This window comes from Sitodiplosis mosellana, unplaced genomic scaffold, assembly GCF_009176505.1.
Source record: "Sitodiplosis mosellana isolate CC-2019 unplaced genomic scaffold, AAFC_SMos_1.0 Smas_scaffold_1, whole genome shotgun sequence".
NCBI lineage: Eukaryota > Metazoa > Arthropoda > Insecta > Diptera > Cecidomyiidae > Sitodiplosis > Sitodiplosis mosellana.
The window spans coordinates 16216064-16236690 of record NW_022595244.1 but is presented as its reverse complement, the minus strand read 5'-3'; the positions used below and the strand labels follow the sequence as shown (position 1 = coordinate 16236690).

At 36.1% G+C, this 20627-nt stretch overlaps 4 protein-coding genes, 2 long non-coding RNA genes and 2 other non-coding genes across 10 annotated transcripts; 3 read left to right on the top strand and 5 right to left on the bottom strand.

The window, feature by feature from the left end:
• Positions 1 to 198: 198 nt before the first annotated feature.
• Positions 199 to 896, bottom strand: LOC129571659 (uncharacterized). The gene is made up of 2 exons (XR_008688317.1): positions 615 to 896; positions 199 to 545 (listed from the first exon to the last, which is right to left on the bottom strand). It is a non-coding gene; the product is annotated as an uncharacterized LOC129571659 (long non-coding RNA).
• A 351-nt stretch (positions 897 to 1247) lies between these two features.
• LOC129571649 (uncharacterized) lies at positions 1248 to 3570 on the bottom strand. Of its 3 annotated transcripts, XR_008688315.1 has the most exons (5): positions 2670 to 3570; positions 2472 to 2579; positions 1877 to 2394; positions 1601 to 1675; positions 1248 to 1536 (listed from the first exon to the last, which is right to left on the bottom strand). It is a non-coding gene; the product is annotated as an uncharacterized LOC129571649 (long non-coding RNA). The 3 variants fall into 3 exon arrangements; XR_008688314.1 differs by having other exon boundaries at positions 2472 to 3569; XR_008688313.1 differs by lacking the exons at positions 1877 to 2394; positions 2472 to 2579; positions 2670 to 3570 and having other exon boundaries at positions 1601 to 1866.
• A 461-nt stretch (positions 3571 to 4031) lies between these two features.
• Positions 4032 to 4103, top strand: Trnag-ucc (transfer RNA glycine (anticodon UCC)). Its single transcript has one exon. It is a non-coding gene; the product is annotated as a tRNA-Gly (tRNA).
• A 436-nt stretch (positions 4104 to 4539) lies between these two features.
• Trnag-ucc (transfer RNA glycine (anticodon UCC)) lies at positions 4540 to 4611 on the bottom strand. Its single transcript has one exon. It is a non-coding gene; the product is annotated as a tRNA-Gly (tRNA).
• Positions 4612 to 4988: 377 nt separating this feature from the next.
• Positions 4989 to 7306, bottom strand: LOC129571618 (WD repeat-containing protein 43). The gene is made up of 6 exons (XM_055451440.1): positions 7100 to 7306; positions 6930 to 7022; positions 5736 to 6865; positions 5504 to 5653; positions 5336 to 5433; positions 4989 to 5269 (listed from the first exon to the last, which is right to left on the bottom strand). Exons 1-6 carry the CDS (start codon positions 7304 to 7306, stop codon positions 5064 to 5066), a joined length of 1884 nt encoding a protein of 627 aa, XP_055307415.1. The 3' UTR covers positions 4989 to 5063.
• Positions 7307 to 8196: 890 nt separating this feature from the next.
• Positions 8197 to 10266, top strand: LOC129571639 (MRG/MORF4L-binding protein). Its single transcript, XM_055451459.1, has 2 exons — positions 8197 to 8560; positions 8654 to 10266. Exons 1-2 carry the CDS (start codon positions 8197 to 8199, stop codon positions 8857 to 8859), a joined length of 570 nt encoding a protein of 189 aa, XP_055307434.1. The 3' UTR covers positions 8860 to 10266.
• Positions 10267 to 12348: 2082 nt separating this feature from the next.
• On the bottom strand, positions 12349 to 17361 carry LOC129571609 (3-hydroxy-3-methylglutaryl-coenzyme A reductase). The gene is made up of 2 exons (XM_055451430.1): positions 13319 to 17361; positions 12349 to 12913 (listed from the first exon to the last, which is right to left on the bottom strand). Exons 1-2 carry the CDS (start codon positions 15693 to 15695, stop codon positions 12597 to 12599), a joined length of 2694 nt encoding a protein of 897 aa, XP_055307405.1. The 5' UTR covers positions 15696 to 17361; the 3' UTR covers positions 12349 to 12596.
• LOC129571628 (histidine-rich glycoprotein-like) lies at positions 17303 to 20525 on the top strand. The gene is made up of 2 exons (XM_055451449.1): positions 17303 to 18057; positions 18442 to 20525. The coding sequence occupies exons 1-2, from the start codon at positions 18035 to 18037 to the stop codon at positions 19049 to 19051; spliced, it is 633 nt and encodes a 210-aa protein (XP_055307424.1). The 5' UTR covers positions 17303 to 18034; the 3' UTR covers positions 19052 to 20525.
• The last annotated feature ends 102 nt before the right edge of the window (positions 20526 to 20627 follow it).

Genomic DNA, 20627 nt, shown 5'->3' with positions numbered 1-20627 from the left:
ACCACTTACAACGGGCATTATTAGTGTGAACTTTAGTGATTAGAAAAGCACATATATATAACAAAAGTGGTTTAATACTTCCTTTGTTTACATTAAAATTGTCAGAAGGAATGAAAATGTTCATTTTTTCTGAATTTAAGACAAATATATTCAATAAAATGTATGATTGGTAGTGAAAGGAAGGCAACAAATAAGAGATCGGATGCTCGTCACCTTTTACAACATTTTATTAACAAAAATGAAGAAAATACAATTTTAAGTCCGTTTCTTTCTTTCTAAATATAACAGCAATTGAATGTCGCTCGCATGTTCGTTTGGTTTGTGATTGATTCGTTTGATCCTCTTTTGCATTTGTTGATTTTGCTCAAAAGCACCGTCCAATTTCTTCTCAATTCTCTTGAATATGACTCCATACTTTTTCATTTCTTTGCTCCATCGATGTGCCTTATCTTCAAACACCCTCTCAATATCTCGATTGAAATTAGAGGCATGTACTTCACGTCCTTGGATTATATAATTTCGAGCACAATATGTTCTTAGGTTCACTGTTAATGCAAAATGTATGTGAAAACACTGTATCACTCATTTTCTTCAGTCATATGAATCAACCAAACCTTTTGTGAGCAAACTTCTAAGTTCCCATCCCATTTTGGTACAAGCACCCATCCGATCCACATCCAATCGATCCACATCCCAACGCTCCACACCAAGCATGGCCGATTGGAATAATTCAATTGAAATTTCTGTTCAAATTGAATTTCAACTGATTTCTCGATATTGATCGCAGAAGCTGTAGTGTCACAAAGGAGATTCCAATCTAGACTGAATATGAAGTGTGTCGACAATTGTATGCTGAGCAGAGATAGATCGGTAAATGACAAATCAATGTCTTTATATCACATTATTCGTTATGCAATCAAAAAAATGATCCGTTGTTGGCAGTGGTCGTTTTATTGTCATTCTTTTTTGGCATGTGTACTGTATCGGCGCCAAGGAAATGCGCCATTTTTCGACACACCATTGTAAGTCATTCGATCTGTTCAATCGCAAACATTTTTTTACACGGCAGCAACCAACCGACGATCGCTTTTTGCTCTCATAACACATATATGTTCGATTTATTTGAAAATTATGAAATGAAACACACATTGTCATGTCCAATATCGATTCAATCTCCAAAATAAACGAACAACTCTGAAATGAAATAATTTTCAACTATTTCCATGAAAAATCAAACCGCACCGCAATATTTCACAAATAAGAGTTAATTTATTTTCAAAACTGCACCATTTTTATCTAGCTATACATGTATTTTTCTTTCCTAAAAACGATTGATCTATTTTTGTGTGAAATTATTCAAGCTCTCTTGCATTAGATTATTTAGCTCTTGAACATGTTCCAACTCTTTTGCAATCATTCTGATGATCCATTTATTTTCTCTATCTTCATGGCGCGGAATATTGCGATTCAAGGAAGACACATAGTTTTTCCGCACATGAGTGGCGTATATTTGGGCACAATGAACCGATGCATCAGCTGTAAATGAAAAATATGAGATTCTTTGTGGATATAAGTTTTTTTAAAGATCTAATTATCATACCTTCCACAACTAAGCTTCTCAATTCTCTTAATTTTCTGTTGTAACTGCCACTATCCATCGGAATTCTATTGATTTCTGAAAAAATATAGCTAAAACTGAATTTTCCTTTATTTTTAAATTAAATTTTCCCTGAAGTACTCTTATCACATCTATTTTGTAACTACGAGGGATCAAATGCGACTAAACAATCGTTTGTTATGCAGAAGCAATAGTGTATGCGCATTGCGCATAGAGTAGAGTGAATAATAAAGTGACGCTGCAATTAAGTTTTCTTACCTATTGGCAACTGTTGTTATGTTGTCATTCCTTAGATTCTTTCTGTGTGATGCGTTCGAGAGAATGCGAAATGAAATGCATTGGTTTTAGTTTCTCATCGATATATTTTGACACGCACCATCACACAGATAGTGATGTATGAACAATATTCAGAATGATTAATTTTTGAAAGTGAATTTTTTGAAAATGAATTTTTTGTGTTGAATTATTTTCCAAAAATGTTATAATACGTTACACAAATTGGTCAAACACGAATCAAAACAACAGAGTTCATTGAATGTGACTAGAATAGTAATTCTGGTTGGTTTTCTTTTCAGTGATTCTTTTGAGCCTCTCTAGCTTCTCTAGCATATGATGATTCAGCTCTTGAACACGATCCAATTCTTTTTGAACCCTTTTGAAGCCCCATTCATATTCCCTATCTCTGCTGCGCCGTTGGATGTCACGAACCGCAGAAGATGCATAGTTGTTTTGTGCATAGGTAGAGGTGCTTTGAACTGTGTAAGCTATTTTATTGACTGTAAATAAAAATAAACATGCAGATGTTTTACACAATGTGATGTGATTTTTGTTTCAAAAGAAAATGATAAACTACCTTCAGTTAGTAGTGTTCTCAGCTCTTGCATTTTTTTGTTGCAACTATCTAACCCATTCATCTTGGCCTTGATGTAATTGGCACAACAACCTTGGAAAATCCTTTTTTCTGGAAGAACACGAAACTCTTCAAAACTAAACGAAATCCTTATCAACGATTTTTGGCAATATTTCGATTTTTCAAAATTTAATTTATTACTTGATGAAGAAAGAAAACAATTGTGTCACACGAAAGATTCACAGACGATATTTTAGCCGTCACAGTTGATGTGAAACTTCAATGGTTACATAATCAATGATTGACAATGTAAATTGATATTATTTCGATCAATTAAAGTATCGAATTACGAATTGTATTTGGGCACAATAGACATCTGAGCACGATTTTGAATTGCCGTCACTTGTCGTTACAAAAACATTAGGTTTGATTCAGGAAATTGAATGTTTGATCGAAAAGGAAGGGATTTCTGGATTAAAAAGAATACCTTGACAAATTGTGAATGACCAATATTCGAAATAATGAAATTATTGTAACACCGCATTCACATGAGTTAATTAAGTTTTTCTTAAACAATGCACACTATTCATACACAAATATACATTTTTCTAAATCAATGCATGATCATATTTGAGCACGAATATTGATAAGCCAAATTCTTATAAATAGTTGTAACATGCACATTTACTTTAGTTCAGTTTCAAAGAGTTCAATAAAGCACATCGTTCACGAATTCAGCTTTGTCATTGTTCTCAATCGTTTTATTTCCTTTAAAAATTGCATATGTACAATTAATGGAATTAACTCCCGCGTGGCAGGCGAACATTCTACCACTGAACCACCGATGCTTGTGAAGGTACATGTTTCCAGAATGAATAAATTGCCGCATTCACCATATAAACAGAGTCACGGTTCTTTGCCACGTTCTTATCAAGTTGCGTTTCCTTTCGTCACACAAAACTGATATTATATGTGTAAACAGCAACGAAAATCATTCACTCAAAAAATAGAGCATTCATAGTGTTCAAAAGAGTTAATTAGATGATGATACATTTTTTGGGCATGATATGAATGAAAAATAGGAACAGAATCAACTCTCAAAAAATGATGCACGTAATTGGATTTTTGTCTGTTTACACAGATGTTTTCTCAATATTGCCAAAGCAGACACTTTTTGTATAACTTGATTTCATACCATATATTTTTAGACAATGCACAATGACATCGTTACAAAAATGGTGATAATTTCTTCAATCAATTCATTAAAACGATTTAAAATGAAACTTAGATTTACAGCTCCTTCGATGAAAAATTGCCCATTATTTTAAAATAATGTTTATATTGCATTTGAGCACTGATTCGATCGAATAGAGCAATGCACTGTCGAACACGTATACATGTGAAAAATACAAAGAAGAACTTGGAATTATTGTGTGGATTTGTATGCCATCCGTTCTTTTGAACAAAATAACAAGTTTTTTTCTTCCACAGGAGAATCGCGTTTCTTGCGAAGCTGCACATCGTATATCACATGCGTGATATACAATGCTACATTCATCACATGCGTCAATGGTGTAATGGTTAGCATAGTTGCCTTCCAAGCAGTTGATCCGAGTTCGATTCTCGGTTGACGCAGTACTTTTTTTCCCCTTTTTTCTTTGATTTTTTTCAATTGTACTTATTTAATTTTTAACATTTATCACCACAATGTCCGCAAGATAATTTTCATATTTTATCGTTCAGAATTTTTGTGCTCGATTTGCGATTAGCGCACAACTGATAAGAGAAAAGTGTCTGCAGCAAAGCTGTAGAACACCTTGAGTTCTACAAAATTGCTAAATACGCGAATCCATGAAAAATAAACATCATTCTTTTTATGTCTCGTCAATAGATTTCGAATTAAATTTTTGTGAACATTGTTTACTAAACAATGTTCAGATTAGCCATTTAAGACATTTTGAATAATAAATTGATAAAAAGCATTTGAAAACAAATGTTATTTTGCAAAAATATTGAATAAATTTTCTTTGAAATTGAAAAAGGTTCAATTGGGAAGAATAAAAAAAAATCCTGCGTCAACCGAGAATCGAACTCGGATCAACTGCTTGGAAGGCAACTATGCTAACCATTACACCATTGACGCATGTGATGTATGTAGCATTGGGTGCGAATATGAGGTTTATATCACAGTACACCATGCGTGATAATGCTATCACGACGCAATGGTTTATTCTCTTACTTTCACATTCTGTAAATTGAATGTTGAAATTAGCTGCCAAAACAATGAACAATTTAGCCAAAAACATTGGGCAAGCGAAAGATGGTTTCAATACGTGTGTCCTATTTATACTTTAGTACAAAGCTCACACAGAAGTATTCACTTTCATGCGAAGACCTCGTTAAATAAATGAAAAATACTTTTGCAAGCTCCGAAACTGAAAATTTTAGCTACATGTTTTAGCAATAAAGATTTTTATCGACTATAACTGACCATAAAACTCAATTAATCAAGGTCCAATGTTTGTTAATACCAATTTTACTTTTCAATTTCTTTATTTCAATAATAAAAAATAAACATTTTCTGTGTGTATATAACTATTCATCATCGCTCTCATCCTCTTCAGCGTCATTTTCGTCATCATCGTCGTCGTCCATGTCGCTCTCCATGTCGCTGTCGTTGCCGCCGTTCTCGCACACTTCCATGCCCTCGACTTGTTCTTCTTCTTCTTCTGCAGCATCATCATCCCATTGATCGTCCGACGATTCCTCATCTTGTGGTATTCCATCTTCGTCCGATGAATCTGTCAAAATCAAAATTAAACGATTAAAATTCACCGCTTAAATATGATTCGATTTAAATTTCCTACCTTTGTCTTCGTACACCAACAAATCCGAGTCTTCAATGATATCGTGATCTGTGTTTTGCTTAATTTGATTCACCAACAAATCCAGTCGTCCGCTTAGCCTAATTTCACGAAAGAAAAAAAATGGTTAAAGCCACATTTGAATTGAAGAATCATATAATAGCGTCTTACTTTGTTAAATGTTGGAATGTGTTTGCCCGATGTTCAGCAATTCCCAGCAGCGGTCCGAATGTGGCATACAGTTCAATTGTCCCAATGGCCATTAGTTGACTTGACTGTGTTTGCAGCAGATGTTTGAGCCACAGAATGGATGTGTGGACGCTAAAGTGATTGAAAAAATGAAGATTTTAGGGTAAATTCCAAAGAAATTTTAGTCAATTTTAGCAAAAAAAAGTTCACTTACTGAGTGGTTTTCTTCTGTGCCAAAACGGTGAGTTCGGTAATTAAACTCGAAATGTACTGTGGAGGTAGACGTTTGAGTGTTGCTCGAATGATTTGCTCATCTTTATTCAAGAAGACCATTCGCAAAAGGTTGGCATCGTGACTGTGCAGTGCTTGAACCAGCAATTGGGCAACGTTCCGTCCTACCGCACTGCTTTGGCCGAGTGAATCGAATGTCAAATTCTCGAGACGAGTTTCCATTGGTATTTCTTTGTTACCTTTTCGCGGTACAACTTCTTTCGATTGGAATTCAACATTTTCCAAGTTGACAATCGGCGTGATTGTTTTCAATGCGTTTGTTGTACGTTTTTTGGCGGCTGCATCGTTTGACACTGCTTTCGAACCGCTTCGAATAAGAACTTGTCGGCGCTCATTGAAATCGGGTTCAACCAATTCGAAGCGCAACACTTGACGATCTCCGTAGCCAATTTGCAGTTTCTTTTGTGCACGTCCGATTTCCATTGACACTGAACAAATTGGAATTGGCTCAACCAATTGCGATACATCGTTTGCAATTTCAATGGTCAACGTCGGCTTCATTGGTTTATTCGATGCTTGTTCAATACTCTTGCCCAAACTATCCACTGCAAAGAAATGCAACACACCACTACGTGTAACCGCGGCAATTTCCAATCGATCGTCTTCGACTCTGCTAGCAACACTGTATGGAATATCCTCCATAAGGTACGTGTATGAATTTGGACTCTTTTTGGCCGCTTTGATACGCCACAACGTAAGAATGCGATCTGTTTTCGATGCGGACAATACGAATTCCTTCGTTTTAACAACGAGATACTTTAGCATTGTGACATTGGTCGAGTGACCAGTGTAGGTTTGTTCGAGTTCTTGATTCTCAACCGACCATAGATACAATTGTCGACCGGCAACTACCAAACGATTTGATTCGGCTAAATAGACTAGGCTTGATGGTTTCTCATTGCCAATCTCCCACGATGAAATTTGTGCACCGGTTTCTAAGCTCCAAACAATTACACGGCAATCATCGCCACATGTAAACAAAACATTGTTTTTGCCACGGCAAATCGCAGTGATGCTTCCTTGATGACCTTCACCTTTCAAATTGTACTCGATCTAAAGTGGACAAGGATCCATTTCAAACGGACGTTAAGCTGAATGAGCACACCAATGAACTTACCTCGCTTTTGCTGTATGAATACAAACTGACGCCTCCGCTTCGCGTACCTAACGCAACATACTCTGTCGATTGTTGAGCCTTCTTTTGTGGAGTCTAAAAAATGGAAATATTGTGGATCGGTGATGAAAATCCATTCATTGAACGACAATCAAAAGCCAATTTGAGCTTACCTTGCGTGGTCCCAATGTACCATCGACTGTGATCCACGTGAAACACGTGAACGGTGCATTTAAATGAAAGTTTGGCACAAACTCCCGTTGAAACTCGTTAGTTTCAGTATTCCATATTTTGAGTTTGCCATCGAAGCTCAAAAGAGCATACAATTTTCCGTCGGCTGAATGCTCAGACACGTGCAATGTGTTTTGAAAAGTCGCCATCACTAGCACATTTGCCGTAAACTCAATGTGTTCGTTCAGTTGACAGCCCGGCGAATTGCCCGTCGATTTGACAGTTCCACACTACTACACGGCCAAATCAACCGGCGAAACGCTTGACATTTAGTACATACTAATTATTAACAACAAACCGCTTTGTGTACTAAATTCGTTATAGAAATGCACGATGAAATTGGATTTCGGAAAATAAATTGAAAATTGTCACAAAGAATTTCCATTTGAATAGGACATTTTATTTTCGTCTCAGTTTCAATTAATGTTGTGTGGAATATGCGTGCGTACAAAGTAGGCGTTGTTATGTGAAGTTAACATTTAGTTTTGATGTGACAGCCTGACACAGTGCTCACAACACAACGAATGCGACAAACTCACATTTAGTACCAATTTTATATGTGACTTATCAAATTTAATAAATATAGCACATTACTCTATTTAATTTTTTTTCTTCCACAAATACATTTGGAAAAGTGCATATTGATGCAGAATTTTCATAGCGACAAAATCGCAAATTGAACGAAACGCAACGACGCAACCCGTTTTCGTGTGCAGTCAAATCGAACGTATGCCGAAAAATTCGACGAATTTGCAAAAAAAAAAAATTGCGGTGGTCAAATAAACAATATTCGTCTTTGCAACATTGCATACATAACACACACGGGCTGTAGAAAATAAACATCGTGCTGTCATCAGTCGTCTAAACCTTTGACAAAGGTTTGCCAATCGAATTCGATAAATCGACTTGAATTTCGGAATCTGAGTTAGGTGAAAAGGTAGAGCGGGAAAAAGGCGAAAAAATTCTTTTAGTGGTGGAAAATAACGCAGCAATCATTGCATTCGAACGAAGAATCGGAGTAGAGTTGGAGGAGCGTACAATGGCCGTAAAGGAAAATTCAGAACCGGAAGATTTGGAATGGAGTACCGAAGAAGAAGTGCAATTGCTGTATGCATTGGATGGTCTGCGACCAGTTGGGATCAATAAACACTTTTATATGGCCCGAATCTGTGAACGAATGTCAACCGCATTGAAACGTGACATTGCCCCGGAAACGATTTGGGCCCATCTTCGCACATGGTATAATTTGGATGCACTTGATCAAATGGAACGTGTCCCATTCGCCGAAGAGGAAGTGGAATTTTCGCTGCCCGATTCGGAGTTTAGCGTGCTGATGAACAAAAAATTGGCCGAAGCCGAAGAGAAGAAACCGATAGATATCAAAACGGAACCAAATACCAAAGGTAAACAGCGAGAATCAAGTTACTTTTCGCCTGCTTGCCTTCTGATTTCCGAATTTAAATTTATTCCATTTCCCTTTCATTTTATAACAACAGTAAAAGCCTCAACACCACAAAGCACTAGTACCAAAACTCGGCCGCAAACGCCAAAAGAATTGGATAAGAAAGTAGCGAATAAAATTGTGGCCGAGCAGCCAAAACGAGGACAAAAACGTACACGTGGCTCCATTTCGAATGAATCAAACAGTAGCCCATCAACAACACCACCTCCAACGCTTGGAAATAAACGGAGACGAATCTAAAGTAATTTCGGATCCATGAACGTTCATTTAATGAAACACACACACAGAAAGGGAGAGACAAACAAACAAACGTTCATACAAATTGAATAACAAAAAGTTGAGCTTTAATCTGATATGGATAATTGTGACTAACAAAATGAGAAATGAATCTAATGCCGATAAAAACCGAAATCACGATAAACAAAAAAAAGGGCGTAAATCAATGATACCAAAATGGAATGAATTCCCAAATCGCCATCATACGATGACGCTATGATGGACACTTGAATTTGAACGATTTTCATTTTAATTTAGAGTGGGAAATCATTTATCGATTGCCATAATTTGTATAGAAATTATTAATTGATTAAATTTTTTTCCATTTAATTCGTTAACGTTAAGATTATATTAGCAATTGTAAAAGTTCTGTATCGCGAGAAAGAAACAAAAGAGAAAAAAAGAATACAATTTGTTTGGTTTACGTAAATACCGTGTGAAATAGAACAAGCGCAAAAATGTATCGATTCTATGTCGATAGAATTTCAGAGAAGAAAAAAATGATGAGGAAATTATTGAAAGAAATTAAAATGCCCAAAAATCAAAACTAAGATTTAATTGATGAAAAAAAAAACAAACAGAAACAAGTATATGCACCCAGCGGATATCATGAATCTATCCCGTGCTCCTTATGAGAAATGTATACTATCGGTAGCCGATTTGAAAGAGATAGCTAACATACATATTGCCCAAGGGAAATCAATCAAAAACTATCGCAAATGAAACGATTAAACGTGACCTTGTTTAACAAAGATACCGCACTTTTGACTTTCCTTTCTTTCAAACAATCGTATTGTTATCTATCATCCAGTCATGTTCCAAAGATCTTAATCAGGACCATTCTAAAAAATATAAACAGTCAATGGAATTGACGCAAATATCACACAGAAAAACCCATCGTTTTCCCGTGAATTTATCACAATCTACGTACTTTACCGTACTCTTGACTACGGAAAAGAAAACAAATTATTTATGCATAAGAGAATTTTTGCACCTCAAACTGAACAGGAAAACAAAATCCCGAAGAATTTATTGTTAAAATATTAATGTGTTAAAGATGCGGAAACTAATGACGTACGACGTCAAACCGAGAAGACGAAAAAGCTGAAACAGTATCAGATCACAAGAATATTGTGTTTATTTGCGTGCGTATGTAGAGGCAGGTCAAGAATTTTATTGTTTATGATAATTGAATGTCACACCGGTTGATTCCTGCATCTGCGCACATACCAAGCATACATACAGGAATATAAATATCACCGCGTAAAATCATTGAATAAGTTGGAACAATGAACCACGCCATAAGGTGATATGAATCGATTCTAAATACTGTAACCGAAAAAAATAAAGACAACAAAACACATTTGTATCGAATGCTTCTCTCTTTTTTTTTTGTTCAAATCAAATATAACCACGCGCTCAATCTGTTTTGTTTACACAGTATGAAAATATGCATGCATTAGGTTACCTTGAAATTGTTCAAATAGACTATGAATCAAACTTTGTAACATGTTTATGTTTAGCCTTCTAGTGAATCTAATATTTCTTGGTATTTCTCGGGCAAACAAATTGCAAGTTCCAAAAAAATTAATTGAACATATTTAATTTTCTAATTTTCTCCTCTGCTCCGTCACCGCCTCTCTGCCTGCTGCATCGGACCAAATGATATATAGAGGTGCGAAACAAATCTATTTACACTTACATTGGTTTATGTAAATCAAATAAAAGCCAAGAATAAACGAGAAATGAAAAACGACTAACTTTCGAAGTAATTGTAAACGTGTTACCTATTTGTATATTCCATGTGCGTGTACGAGCAGAGCAAAGTGCGAATTTTGAATAAATTTTTTTCGTGCTCGCCATAGCATTGGCAATTGGATTTCGAATGGGAATTCCAGCTTGTCTTCATAAAAGACCACATTTTTACTATTTTGAAATGGCAGCGCCGTTTTTTTTCATTTTCTGATCACACACAAGTAGCTTGATATGACTTTTTTTGGGTTTTCGATATCTTTTGCTGCTTTAGATTATTATGTGTGCCATAAATAAACATTAAGCAAGTGTTAAGTGTATCTTGGTGAAACTGATTGAAAAAGGTAAGAGAGAGAGAAAGACGGCATAACATTTGGTAACCATGAATTACTAACGAATCATTAACGATGGTATCTAAGCCGGTTGGCTTACTTTAAGGCTGTTCCCTTCTTGTTCTTCGGTTTGTTTACACACTATCTCATAATATGCGAGAGACTAGGCGAGAGATTCTCACATCGACGAGTGTGAGTGCGGTGGAGTGTTAAATTGCTGCATCATAAATAAGATGTGTTCGAAAACGAGTTTTTTTTCGTGTAATTCATTCACTCACTAATTGACTTACCGGTACCAACTAAATGTTAAACAACAGCACGGCTTCCTTATTGAAACGGACTATTTTTAAATAACAAAGAACATCGATTACTGTCGCTGCTGCTGCTATTTTTTTTCTTCATAGAGATTCTCATGTTTCTGTTCTAGAGATTATAACTTATCATCTAGTGTCTCGACCCGTCGCATCAAATGCGATGCTGATTTATTTTCACTTCAAGCATAGCCACATTAATGTGTTTTCGCGAAAGTGATAAGAATTTTCTCGATGGTTAGCATTTCTAAAAATGTGTCGACTTGAACTAAGTATACACAACCTTCCTATAAAATCATGAACAGCGTAGTTTTTTCTTTCTTTAATGGCATCGATTGATTTAATCTCTTGTTCAACTTTCACGCAATGCTAACGTTTATTGATGGATTTATTCCATTCCTATCGGAATATTTCGAGAAGGAAAATGCCTATTTTCTAGCTTCGACCGTAAATGTAACGACAATTTTTATTCTGGTCGTAAAAGTTTGAGCATTAGGAGCCCATAAAATCGACTTGGAAACTGTTGTTATAAAATTTGTCCGTATCCGGAAAAGCAAATTGTATAATAATGAGGAGTCCAAACAAGTTCTCAATCCGCATGGGGATTATTTGTTATGCCATACGGTCAACATATTAACGTCGTACAGAGTAAATGTTTTCAATGCGAGATCAGCTGATTTTCTGCGAGAAAAAAAACATGCAAAAAAATTGTCTACAAGCCGAAATGGGCTCAAGTTAAACGAACAGTGTATCTTCTTTTTTCTTCATTTCAGAATATTTCTAAAAAAAATATTGTATATATTCATGAGCATTCAAAATCGAATTTTAAATTAAATATACATTTGATGTTTTTTTTTTATTTATTTTTATCCTGCACCTTTAACTTTTTGTGTATGTAAATAGATGTGTTGCATTTAAAATCTATATCTTGGTCTACGTTGCCTATTGCCAATCCTCTTGTTTAAATCTCTAAGTTTTCTTAAATATTAAGATAACGTTGATCGTATTATTATATATACTAAAAAAAATAAGTGGTCTTCTTCCTTTTTCATTCATCATTTCTGAACATGTACATAACAAAAGGCATTAATAAAATTATAACACTTCACATAAAGACTATTAAGCTGTTGTGTTTGTTTGTTTTTTTTTGAAAAGCTGGTTTATTTCTTCGCTGGGAAGAAAGAACGCTTTAGAATACATATTTTTTTTCTTTAATTAAATAACAAAATGGCTTTACAATTTATTTATGTGTAAAATTTGAATACAGGTTTTGAATAACTATTCGATTACGATTTATTTTATGTTACTAAGCGCTTGACGACGACGACGGCGATGTGGACGCTGTTGCTGTGCTCGTTGATGAATTGCTATTACTGTTGCTATTGCTATTTGCCATTTGATTCATCGTTGATGCAACCGACGTTCGATTATGCTTCATATGACTTTGAACGAGGTCAGAATTTACTAGGGCAGCCATTAGTGATAATTCACCAGCCATCACGGTGGCACACACAACTTTGGCGAGTGTTTTTGAGTTGTTCGCAGGTGTTGTTGGATGTGCTCCTCGAATGCCCAACATATCCAAACATGCACTTTGACCCGGTAAACCAGTTCCGCCGCCAACTATAGAAGAAAAAAATCAAACGAAACGGAATGAGCAAAAAAAAAAACATGGCATATGAACATCATCTTTCCGCATTGGCAAAAGACATAAAAAAAAGTGAAACGTACGATAAAAAAATGTGTTAAAACTGTTTAAACACATTTTAGGTCGAATCGTTTACAAAAATGGTAATCGATTGATTTCCTCATTCGAATTGAAAGTCATTTGGATCAAATCAATATCAAATTTGCATACAAGTATGAATGTGGAATGGTGCCAATTAAACAAAGAGACGAAACAGAAGGAGAAATAAAACAGACCGACACATGGAGAGAGAGAGAGAGAGAGAGAGAGAGAGTTCAACGAATGCTGAACTGAAATGAAATTCACGCTGTTCAAGAGAAGAAAAAAATGTAATAATTTACCTGTTCCGACTTCTAATGAAGGCATTGTGCACGTTAGGTACAAATCTTCATTATCATCACCGCACGTTTCCATGCTCGTCGAACAGTTGCTGCTCGTTACATTTTGTGCAGGATCTTGACCACAGGCAATGAAAATTGCTGTCACCATATTGGCTGCATGCGCATTATTACCGCCAATGCTGCCGGCCATCGCCGATCCGGCCATATTCTTCAATTTATTGCATTGCACCAAGGTTTTGGCATCCGTTTTCAGAATCTTTCTCAAATCGTTGGCCGACACAATTGATTCGCAGACAACACGTTTGCCGCGACCTTTGATCCAATTGATTGCGGCTGGTTTTTTGTCCGAACAGAAATTACCACTCAAACTAATGATTATCATGTCGGGGAATGCATTTTTGATGTAACGCAATGCCATTTCACAACCTTTCGATACCATATTCATGCCCATTGCGTCGCCAGTCAATGCACGGAAACGCACGTACAACTGTGGTCCGTCAATATTGATGAGGATTTCTTGGAGGCGAGCAAATCGACTCGTCGAATCGAAAGCGATTTTAATGCGTTGGAAATTTTCCGGTGCGTCAATCCATTGTTTGGCCACCGATGCACGGTATACATTGGGGAATCGAACGCATGGTGCACGCGTCATACCAATATCTTCAACATAACTGGTTACACCATGAATGGAAATCACTTTGCATCCTCGATTTGTACTTGCGACCAATGCACCTTCGGTGGTGGCCATCGGAACATAATATCGATGACCGTCCAACGTTAGAGGACCCGCATAACCAACCGGTATTTGAACGTAGCCCATCACGTTTTCACAGCAAACATTCATCACCTTGGTGTAGTCAAAGTGTTTGTAGGGCAAATTGTTTAGTTTTTCTAGAGGTAGATTAGCGTTGTCGGCAATGACCTTGCGGCGAATTTTGACACCACGTGTCGGATTATCGCAGATTGATTCGATTTTATACAATGGACAATGACCGCTTCCAGCCTTAATCAATGCTATCAATTCGGAATCGGTGAGTTGGCTGCCACCGTGTGTGCTCATCATTTCTAAGCATTCGTCGATCGATCGTGGTTTGATTGAAATATCTTCGTCATCACTTTCCTCCGAATCGCTGTTAATCGAATGTGTGCTGATTGTTCGGTTCTTTTGTGCGTTTTCTGTTTGAGTGAACTGGTGCACCATTAATGTGCTCTTGCTCACTGGTGATATTTCGGTGTTGGTGGTGGTTGTGGCAGTGGCGGCAGCATTTGTATTTGATGTGGTCATCGTTTGTGAATAGCTTTTCGTTGTTCGATTCAATTGATTTGTCAGTTCGATGCGTTCTTCGAAGAAGATAAATTTCACCAACAAAGCCGTCAATAAGATCAAGATAATGATTTGATCGGAGCTCACTTTAAGCCACTTCATAATGTGCTCCGAAATGCCAATCTTATCAGTTGAATTGGAGGCCATAAAGTTCAACGAATCCACTTCATACGTATCGGTCGATTGCATGGTGTCATGGTTTGAGAAGACAAAACGGCTGCACAGGTGAACAATCATCAATCCGGTCGACATGATAATTTTCAGGCGCTGTGCAACTGGGTTCGGTTTTTGGTCGTCTTCGAAAATTGCACCAATCAATTTGGAATCTTTGAGTTTTTCCTGGGCACGGCTCATGTCAACACCGCTCTTCCACAAATCCATCATCAATGACAAACAGGCCGGATAGAATGTCATGAATACAACATAGTTAACGATCACCGACATAATTGCAAAACTGCTTAGGTTTTCCAACCGATACACGCCCGATAGTGTGCCAACGCTAATTACGAGCGTTTCAACAATCGAGTCTAATGATAATGCTGGCCCCAATATTTCCATGCCACGTGAAATATTTTCAATGACTTCGGATTGTGATGCACCGCTCAAAGCCAGCTGTGCTAATATGCCCGCCTTCGATAAATCAATCAATAGCAAAAAGAAAAACAGGGCATCTTTTAAATCCGATACTTCGCTGCCCAAGAAATTAATTATCGTCGATGTAAAGATAAAGCTCGAAAAAACGGTGAACAATCCGGCAATGATTAGAATGTATTTGGAACCGAACTTATTTAAATTCAAAAATTGATAATAGCTGTAAAGGATGGCCGAGCATCGAATTACGGTCATCAAAATCGTGTCGACTGCAATGTATTCCGCTTCGAGACCATCACATTTTTCTCGCCAACCTTGACAGTTGCGTAACCGTGACGGTGTTGAAGTTTTGCTATGATCAACCGTTAGCATGCATGCCGTTAATGTCAGTAGCGCAACGATTACTTCCCACGGATGTGATGCACAAAATTTCCCATGAGCTCGAAACAGTTGCGATGTCATCTTGTCTTTGTTGTTGTTGTTGTTAAGGTACACTTGATCGAACTGCCTTCCAAAGTGCCAGCAAATTATCCAAAAATCCAGCAAACGACAAATAAAACCAAATTCTTGGAAAACCAACCGAAAGAAAAAATGTCAATATCACTGAATAGTTTGCACTTCAATTACCCGGTCGGATGATAGGTTTGCTTAAAAATCTGGTTTTGAAATCCAAAGTCGTTTATATAATGTGTGTGTTCGGCAAAGTGTTACTCTATTATACGAAAAATACCACTTTGCTTTATATATTTGATGTTTTTTCTCTCTTTTATATTTTATATCTTATGCTTTGAATGAATTCGAAAAGCGATCCGAACGAAGATAAAAAAAAGATTATGTTTTATATCTCGAAGTATATTATGTAATGCGGATTGTGTCTATATGCTTAAACACACACAGATAACTTTCACTTTCTCTTTAATTTCTCAATGAGTCCAACAAAAAATCGTCTGCTTTGTTCATTTATCGGAAACACCACATACGAACTTCACGAAAATAGGCCTGATTTCTATTTTTTTTCCGCGATGATTGATTAGTCCAGTTGTGTGCTCTGCTTAGTAGATTGTGCTCAGAAAAAAAAATTTTTTGCCAGAAAACAATTTCTGTTTTGTTTGTTTGTTCGTGCATTCGTTCGTAGCTCTGCAATTTTCAATACAATCTAAATAGCACTAATTTGATTTGTTTATCAGACATGAACTTCGCGTATGTTCGAAAACCATGAAAAATAAAAAATTTCTTTATCGAGCACATACAGTAGCCGTGTATAGTTGTACGTCGTGAGGTAATCTTCACTTTCACTTATTCGCTGAGATTTCGCGATTTCGTACATATATTTCACTCTTTTCGTTTTACGTCGATTGAGTTTAGTTCATTGTTTTACTGTAGTTATTTTCTTCTCCTTCTTACTTCGTTTTTTTCCTGTTAATGCAAAAATGTCAGAAAAAAAATGTTCGATTTTCATTTAACGAAAAGTGAAAAAAAATTAAAACAATTTGTCGTTTGTAATTAAATTTGCGTTAATGTAGCACACAAATCAGTTGCAATTATTTGTTTTTTCTTTTCTTCAGCTGCCAACTGCGGGAGCACAAATTTTTTTTAGGAAGTTCACGTAAAAGAATCCAAATCGAACTAACTCGATGTACTTGACACAAACACCGTTTTGGACTCAAAGAGTTTCTATGACAGAAATGCATGAATTTATATACATGCGCGACTGTTAATCATACACACTCGTACAAATACCAGGCCACCGATTTCTTTTTGAGCTGTCGAGTTTCTTATTTAAACGCTTGGATTGCAGTTGGGTGAGACAGAGAGCAAGAGATACGTGCACACTCACACGCACGCACACTTACACACAAATATACAGCCACAACCAATCACCGAACCAACCGATGAAAAAAGAGAAGAAAAATGCCCATACGAACGCCACACGTGTGAATACTCTGTCTTGTATCTAATCAGTTTAACGATTGTCTAGCCGATGCAATTATAATGATCTATCGATTTGATAGCAAAATCACGGTTTTTTTTTCGGTGCATACGATTGACGACAAGAACAAATTGTGTTCACTTGACTCAACCAATGAATCAATCGTTTATTGTCTTATCTTTTACTAAGAAATTACTCATTTGAGCTCTGTATTATCGACAGTCAGTGAGGTCGATATGGAGTGGCAGCTAACTTGACAGCTGCATATGATTTGACAGTTCAAACTGTTCTCAACAATAGGCGTTTGGATGTGTTCATGTTTTTTTTTTCATTTTCTCGTGTGGTGTATTTGCATTTCTGTTGTGAACTACTCTGAAAGTCATCAAACGTATAGAATTAGAGAGATGGAATGAACGTGTGGTGTTCTACAACAAAGACAAAATCGTATAGTCATTACAATACGTCATAGTTGTGTGTGTGTGTGTGTAATTAGAGCCAGTAGAAGGGAGCACAATATTTTGTTGTTGAGTTTTGTTGTTTCTTTGGTCGTTCGTTTTTTCTACTGCTATTCTTTGCAATGTCAAATGAATTTTTACTTGCATTGAGATTATTCGAAATCACACATTGATTCATTGGAAAAAAAAAGAACTGAATTCAATCAAACGCTCAAGTGTGACGACGTTTTTTTTTCTATTAATAATTATTTTTCCATACTAATTGTGTCAAGTAGTTTTGTGTCAAGAAATGAGCAAACGTTAATCAAAGTCACCAGAAAACAAAGCAAATAAAAAATTCAAACAAACAGAGGAGGAAAAAACACACAAGAAGACGGGAAACCACTAAAGGAAATTTGCCGTGAGAATACACAAAAATGACTGCAATTACTGATACGAGGTTTGTGCAAACAATGTTCAATACTTTTTTTCATCATTTCAAGTTGTGTTGCTACGCAAAGCCAAAAGGCAAAGAGACAAAATAAATGGAACTGAAAAGTCATTCATGAACACAGTGCTTCATGAATGATGACACAATGCGAACGTTTGATTTGAATAAAGTCTATTTTTGAGCACATGTCAACGAAAAAAATAGATTTCTCTCTCTGTCCATTGTTCGTGTTCATCAGATAAGTGACGTCATAACGAAAAGGTTATGCTTCCGTTCCATTTCTTTATTCTCGCACAACATTGAAAATATTGTTTGACATTTGCTTTTGAAATGTGCATAATTTTGAATGTCATTGATGGGTCTTTTTTCTCTTTCGCTCTGTTCTGCGTTTAGAAAACGGTCTCGTGATGAGGACACTTGTGATTTTATGCCGATTTCAAAACGAATCAATAATCTCACACTGACCAGCCAAAGTTTAGGCGAACAAGATGCACCAATTGCTCACAATGGCAATGGCAATGGTGCAGCAGCAGCAGCAAGCAATCATCATTTCATGGCCATAAGCAATCAGGAAATCCAGTTACAGCATCACGCACAACATTCACTGGTGAATAGCTACCCGAATGGAATGTCCCATCATTATCTGAACCAACACGGGCAGCCAGCACACATTTCAAACTATCACCAAAACCACAGCGTACAGTCAAATCATTCCAACGGGTTTCACAGCAATGGCCATTCAGCACTAGGGACCAATGCACACAAGCACAACCACAACCAACATCACCATCATCAACAACAGCAGCCACCGCCGCCACAGCAGCAACATCAGCAGCAACAGCAATTGCATCATCAAAACCATGCCGAACCAAACAACAATCAAATGGAAGAAGTCTATCGTCCCGAACTCACGGCCGACGAAAACCCATTCTACTACGATAAGAATAAGCTGTTGTTCGATTTGCATGTCGAAAGAGAACGTCGCCATCAGAGCCATCATTGATTGTGATGCTGTTGTGATGCTATTACCTACCTAACGCCCGTTCATTGTTCTAAGACAGAGAAAGAAAGAAAAAAGAAAGTAATCATAGTGTATAGTTGTCTTCTATCGTTAATTCAACGTTTTCCCTCCTCCTCAAGAAAAGCACTCATCTATTTCTAATAGACGATATAAACTGATTTTTTGGATTCATTCATCAAGAGTAGTATCAAAACAATTACACTTGATACGACATGATATTTCGTCAAAAGAAAAGTAGAAAAAACAAAAACATTAAATACTTGATTGCCACTCAAACTCCAGCAAATTCATAACATTTTTACAAAATCGGTTCTATTTTTGTACATTTTGATGTGATGCAAAACCAGAAAATTCTATGAAAACTATAGCTGATTTTTGTGATATTTTGCCAAGTCGTTGTACTCGAATGAATGTGAAAAAAGGGATGAGAGAATGCGCGCACGAAAAGAAAAAAATAGTGAAATAGTCATTTTTTTAAAAATGATATTCACATTAAGTTGAATGAAACAAATAGAGAGAAAATAAGAGAAAACGATTGCTTTTGCGATTTTTGTAAGAATTAATATGCATTTTTGTGATTAGGCCATCGTTTAATATGGGGACTTAATCATAAGTTTCTATTCGATGTGTGGTTTAATTCAAGTCAAAATGGTTGACATTTGTCAATTGATCTTGACATCAATCAAATCTTTTCGAATCACTCAAAAAACACACCACACACAAAAATTATACTCTCGAAAAAAATTATGATAAAATTTGCTTTATTTTTTTTTAAAAAAACAAACACAACTACAGAGAATTCAAAACGAAAAAAAAAAAAATTATTGTTAGCGTTAGGATTTAAATTTGTTTCGGTAATGTTATGTTTTGTGTGTGCAGTTTCTATTCTTATCAAACCACTTCATTTCAAGCACTGTCTACGTACTCGATACAAAATGTGTTAATTTGTTCGATATAAACTATTGCGTGTCACTTTGAAAGTGCAATTTCATCATCAATAAGCATTATAAATATCGAATAGTTCAAAATGACCGATAAGCTTGGGAGCAATTACAAGAACTATTGCAAACAATCCAGTTTATTTCAGCTACTCAACGACAACGACAAACTGTTGTGAAATTATTGAGCAGAAAAATAAATTCCATCATAAAATCTTTAGCTTTATTTTATTTGTTCAACAAATCAACACATTTTGTGATCCTAAAAACGTTCAACTAAATTCATATTTCCGATTCAGATGTATCAAATTTACAGGATCTTGCATAAATTCCGGCAAAAAATTTGTAAAAAAATTGAGAAAAATGAATCAAGATTCAAAAAAAAAAACTTCATATTTCAATATCTTGGATGTTCATACTAAAATAAAAAAAAATTCCCACATTGTTAAAAGAAAACACACAGCAAAAATTGAGAAAGATTTTAGTTTGTTGAATAAAAATAATTGATACCAAGAAAATGAGCGTGTTTTTATTGTTCATTCGTCAAAAAATGCATGAATTGTTCTAGGTAATGCGAATCACTGGAACTTTTTCTGATAGCGAAATCATGTGTTTTTTCT

Coding starts and splice junctions, on each gene's coding strand:
- LOC129571609 (XM_055451430.1), bottom strand. CDS start 15,695: ATGACATCGCAACTGTTTCGAGCTCATGGGAAATTTTGTGCATCACAT. Junction 12,914..13,318: donor TTCATTAGAAGTCGGAACAG/GTAAATTATTAC, acceptor TTTCTTCTATAG/TTGGCGGCGGAACTGGTTTA.
- LOC129571639 (XM_055451459.1), top strand. CDS start 8,197: ATGGCCGTAAAGGAAAATTCAGAACCGGAAGATTTGGAATGGAGTACC. Junction 8,561..8,653: donor AACGGAACCAAATACCAAAG/GTAAACAGCGAG, acceptor TTATAACAACAG/TAAAAGCCTCAACACCACAA.
- LOC129571628 (XM_055451449.1), top strand. CDS start 18,035: ATGACTGCAATTACTGATACGAG. Junction 18,058..18,441: donor ACTGCAATTACTGATACGAG/GTTTGTGCAAAC, acceptor TTCTGCGTTTAG/AAAACGGTCTCGTGATGAGG.
- LOC129571618 (XM_055451440.1), bottom strand. CDS start 7,306: ATGGCGACTTTTCAAAACACATTGCACGTGTCTGAGCATTCAGCCGAC. Junction 7,023..7,099: donor GTACATTGGGACCACGCAAG/GTAAGCTCAAAT, acceptor TCCATTTTTTAG/ACTCCACAAAAGAAGGCTCA. Junction 6,866..6,929: donor ATTCATACAGCAAAAGCGAG/GTAAGTTCATTG, acceptor TGTCCACTTTAG/ATCGAGTACAATTTGAAAGG.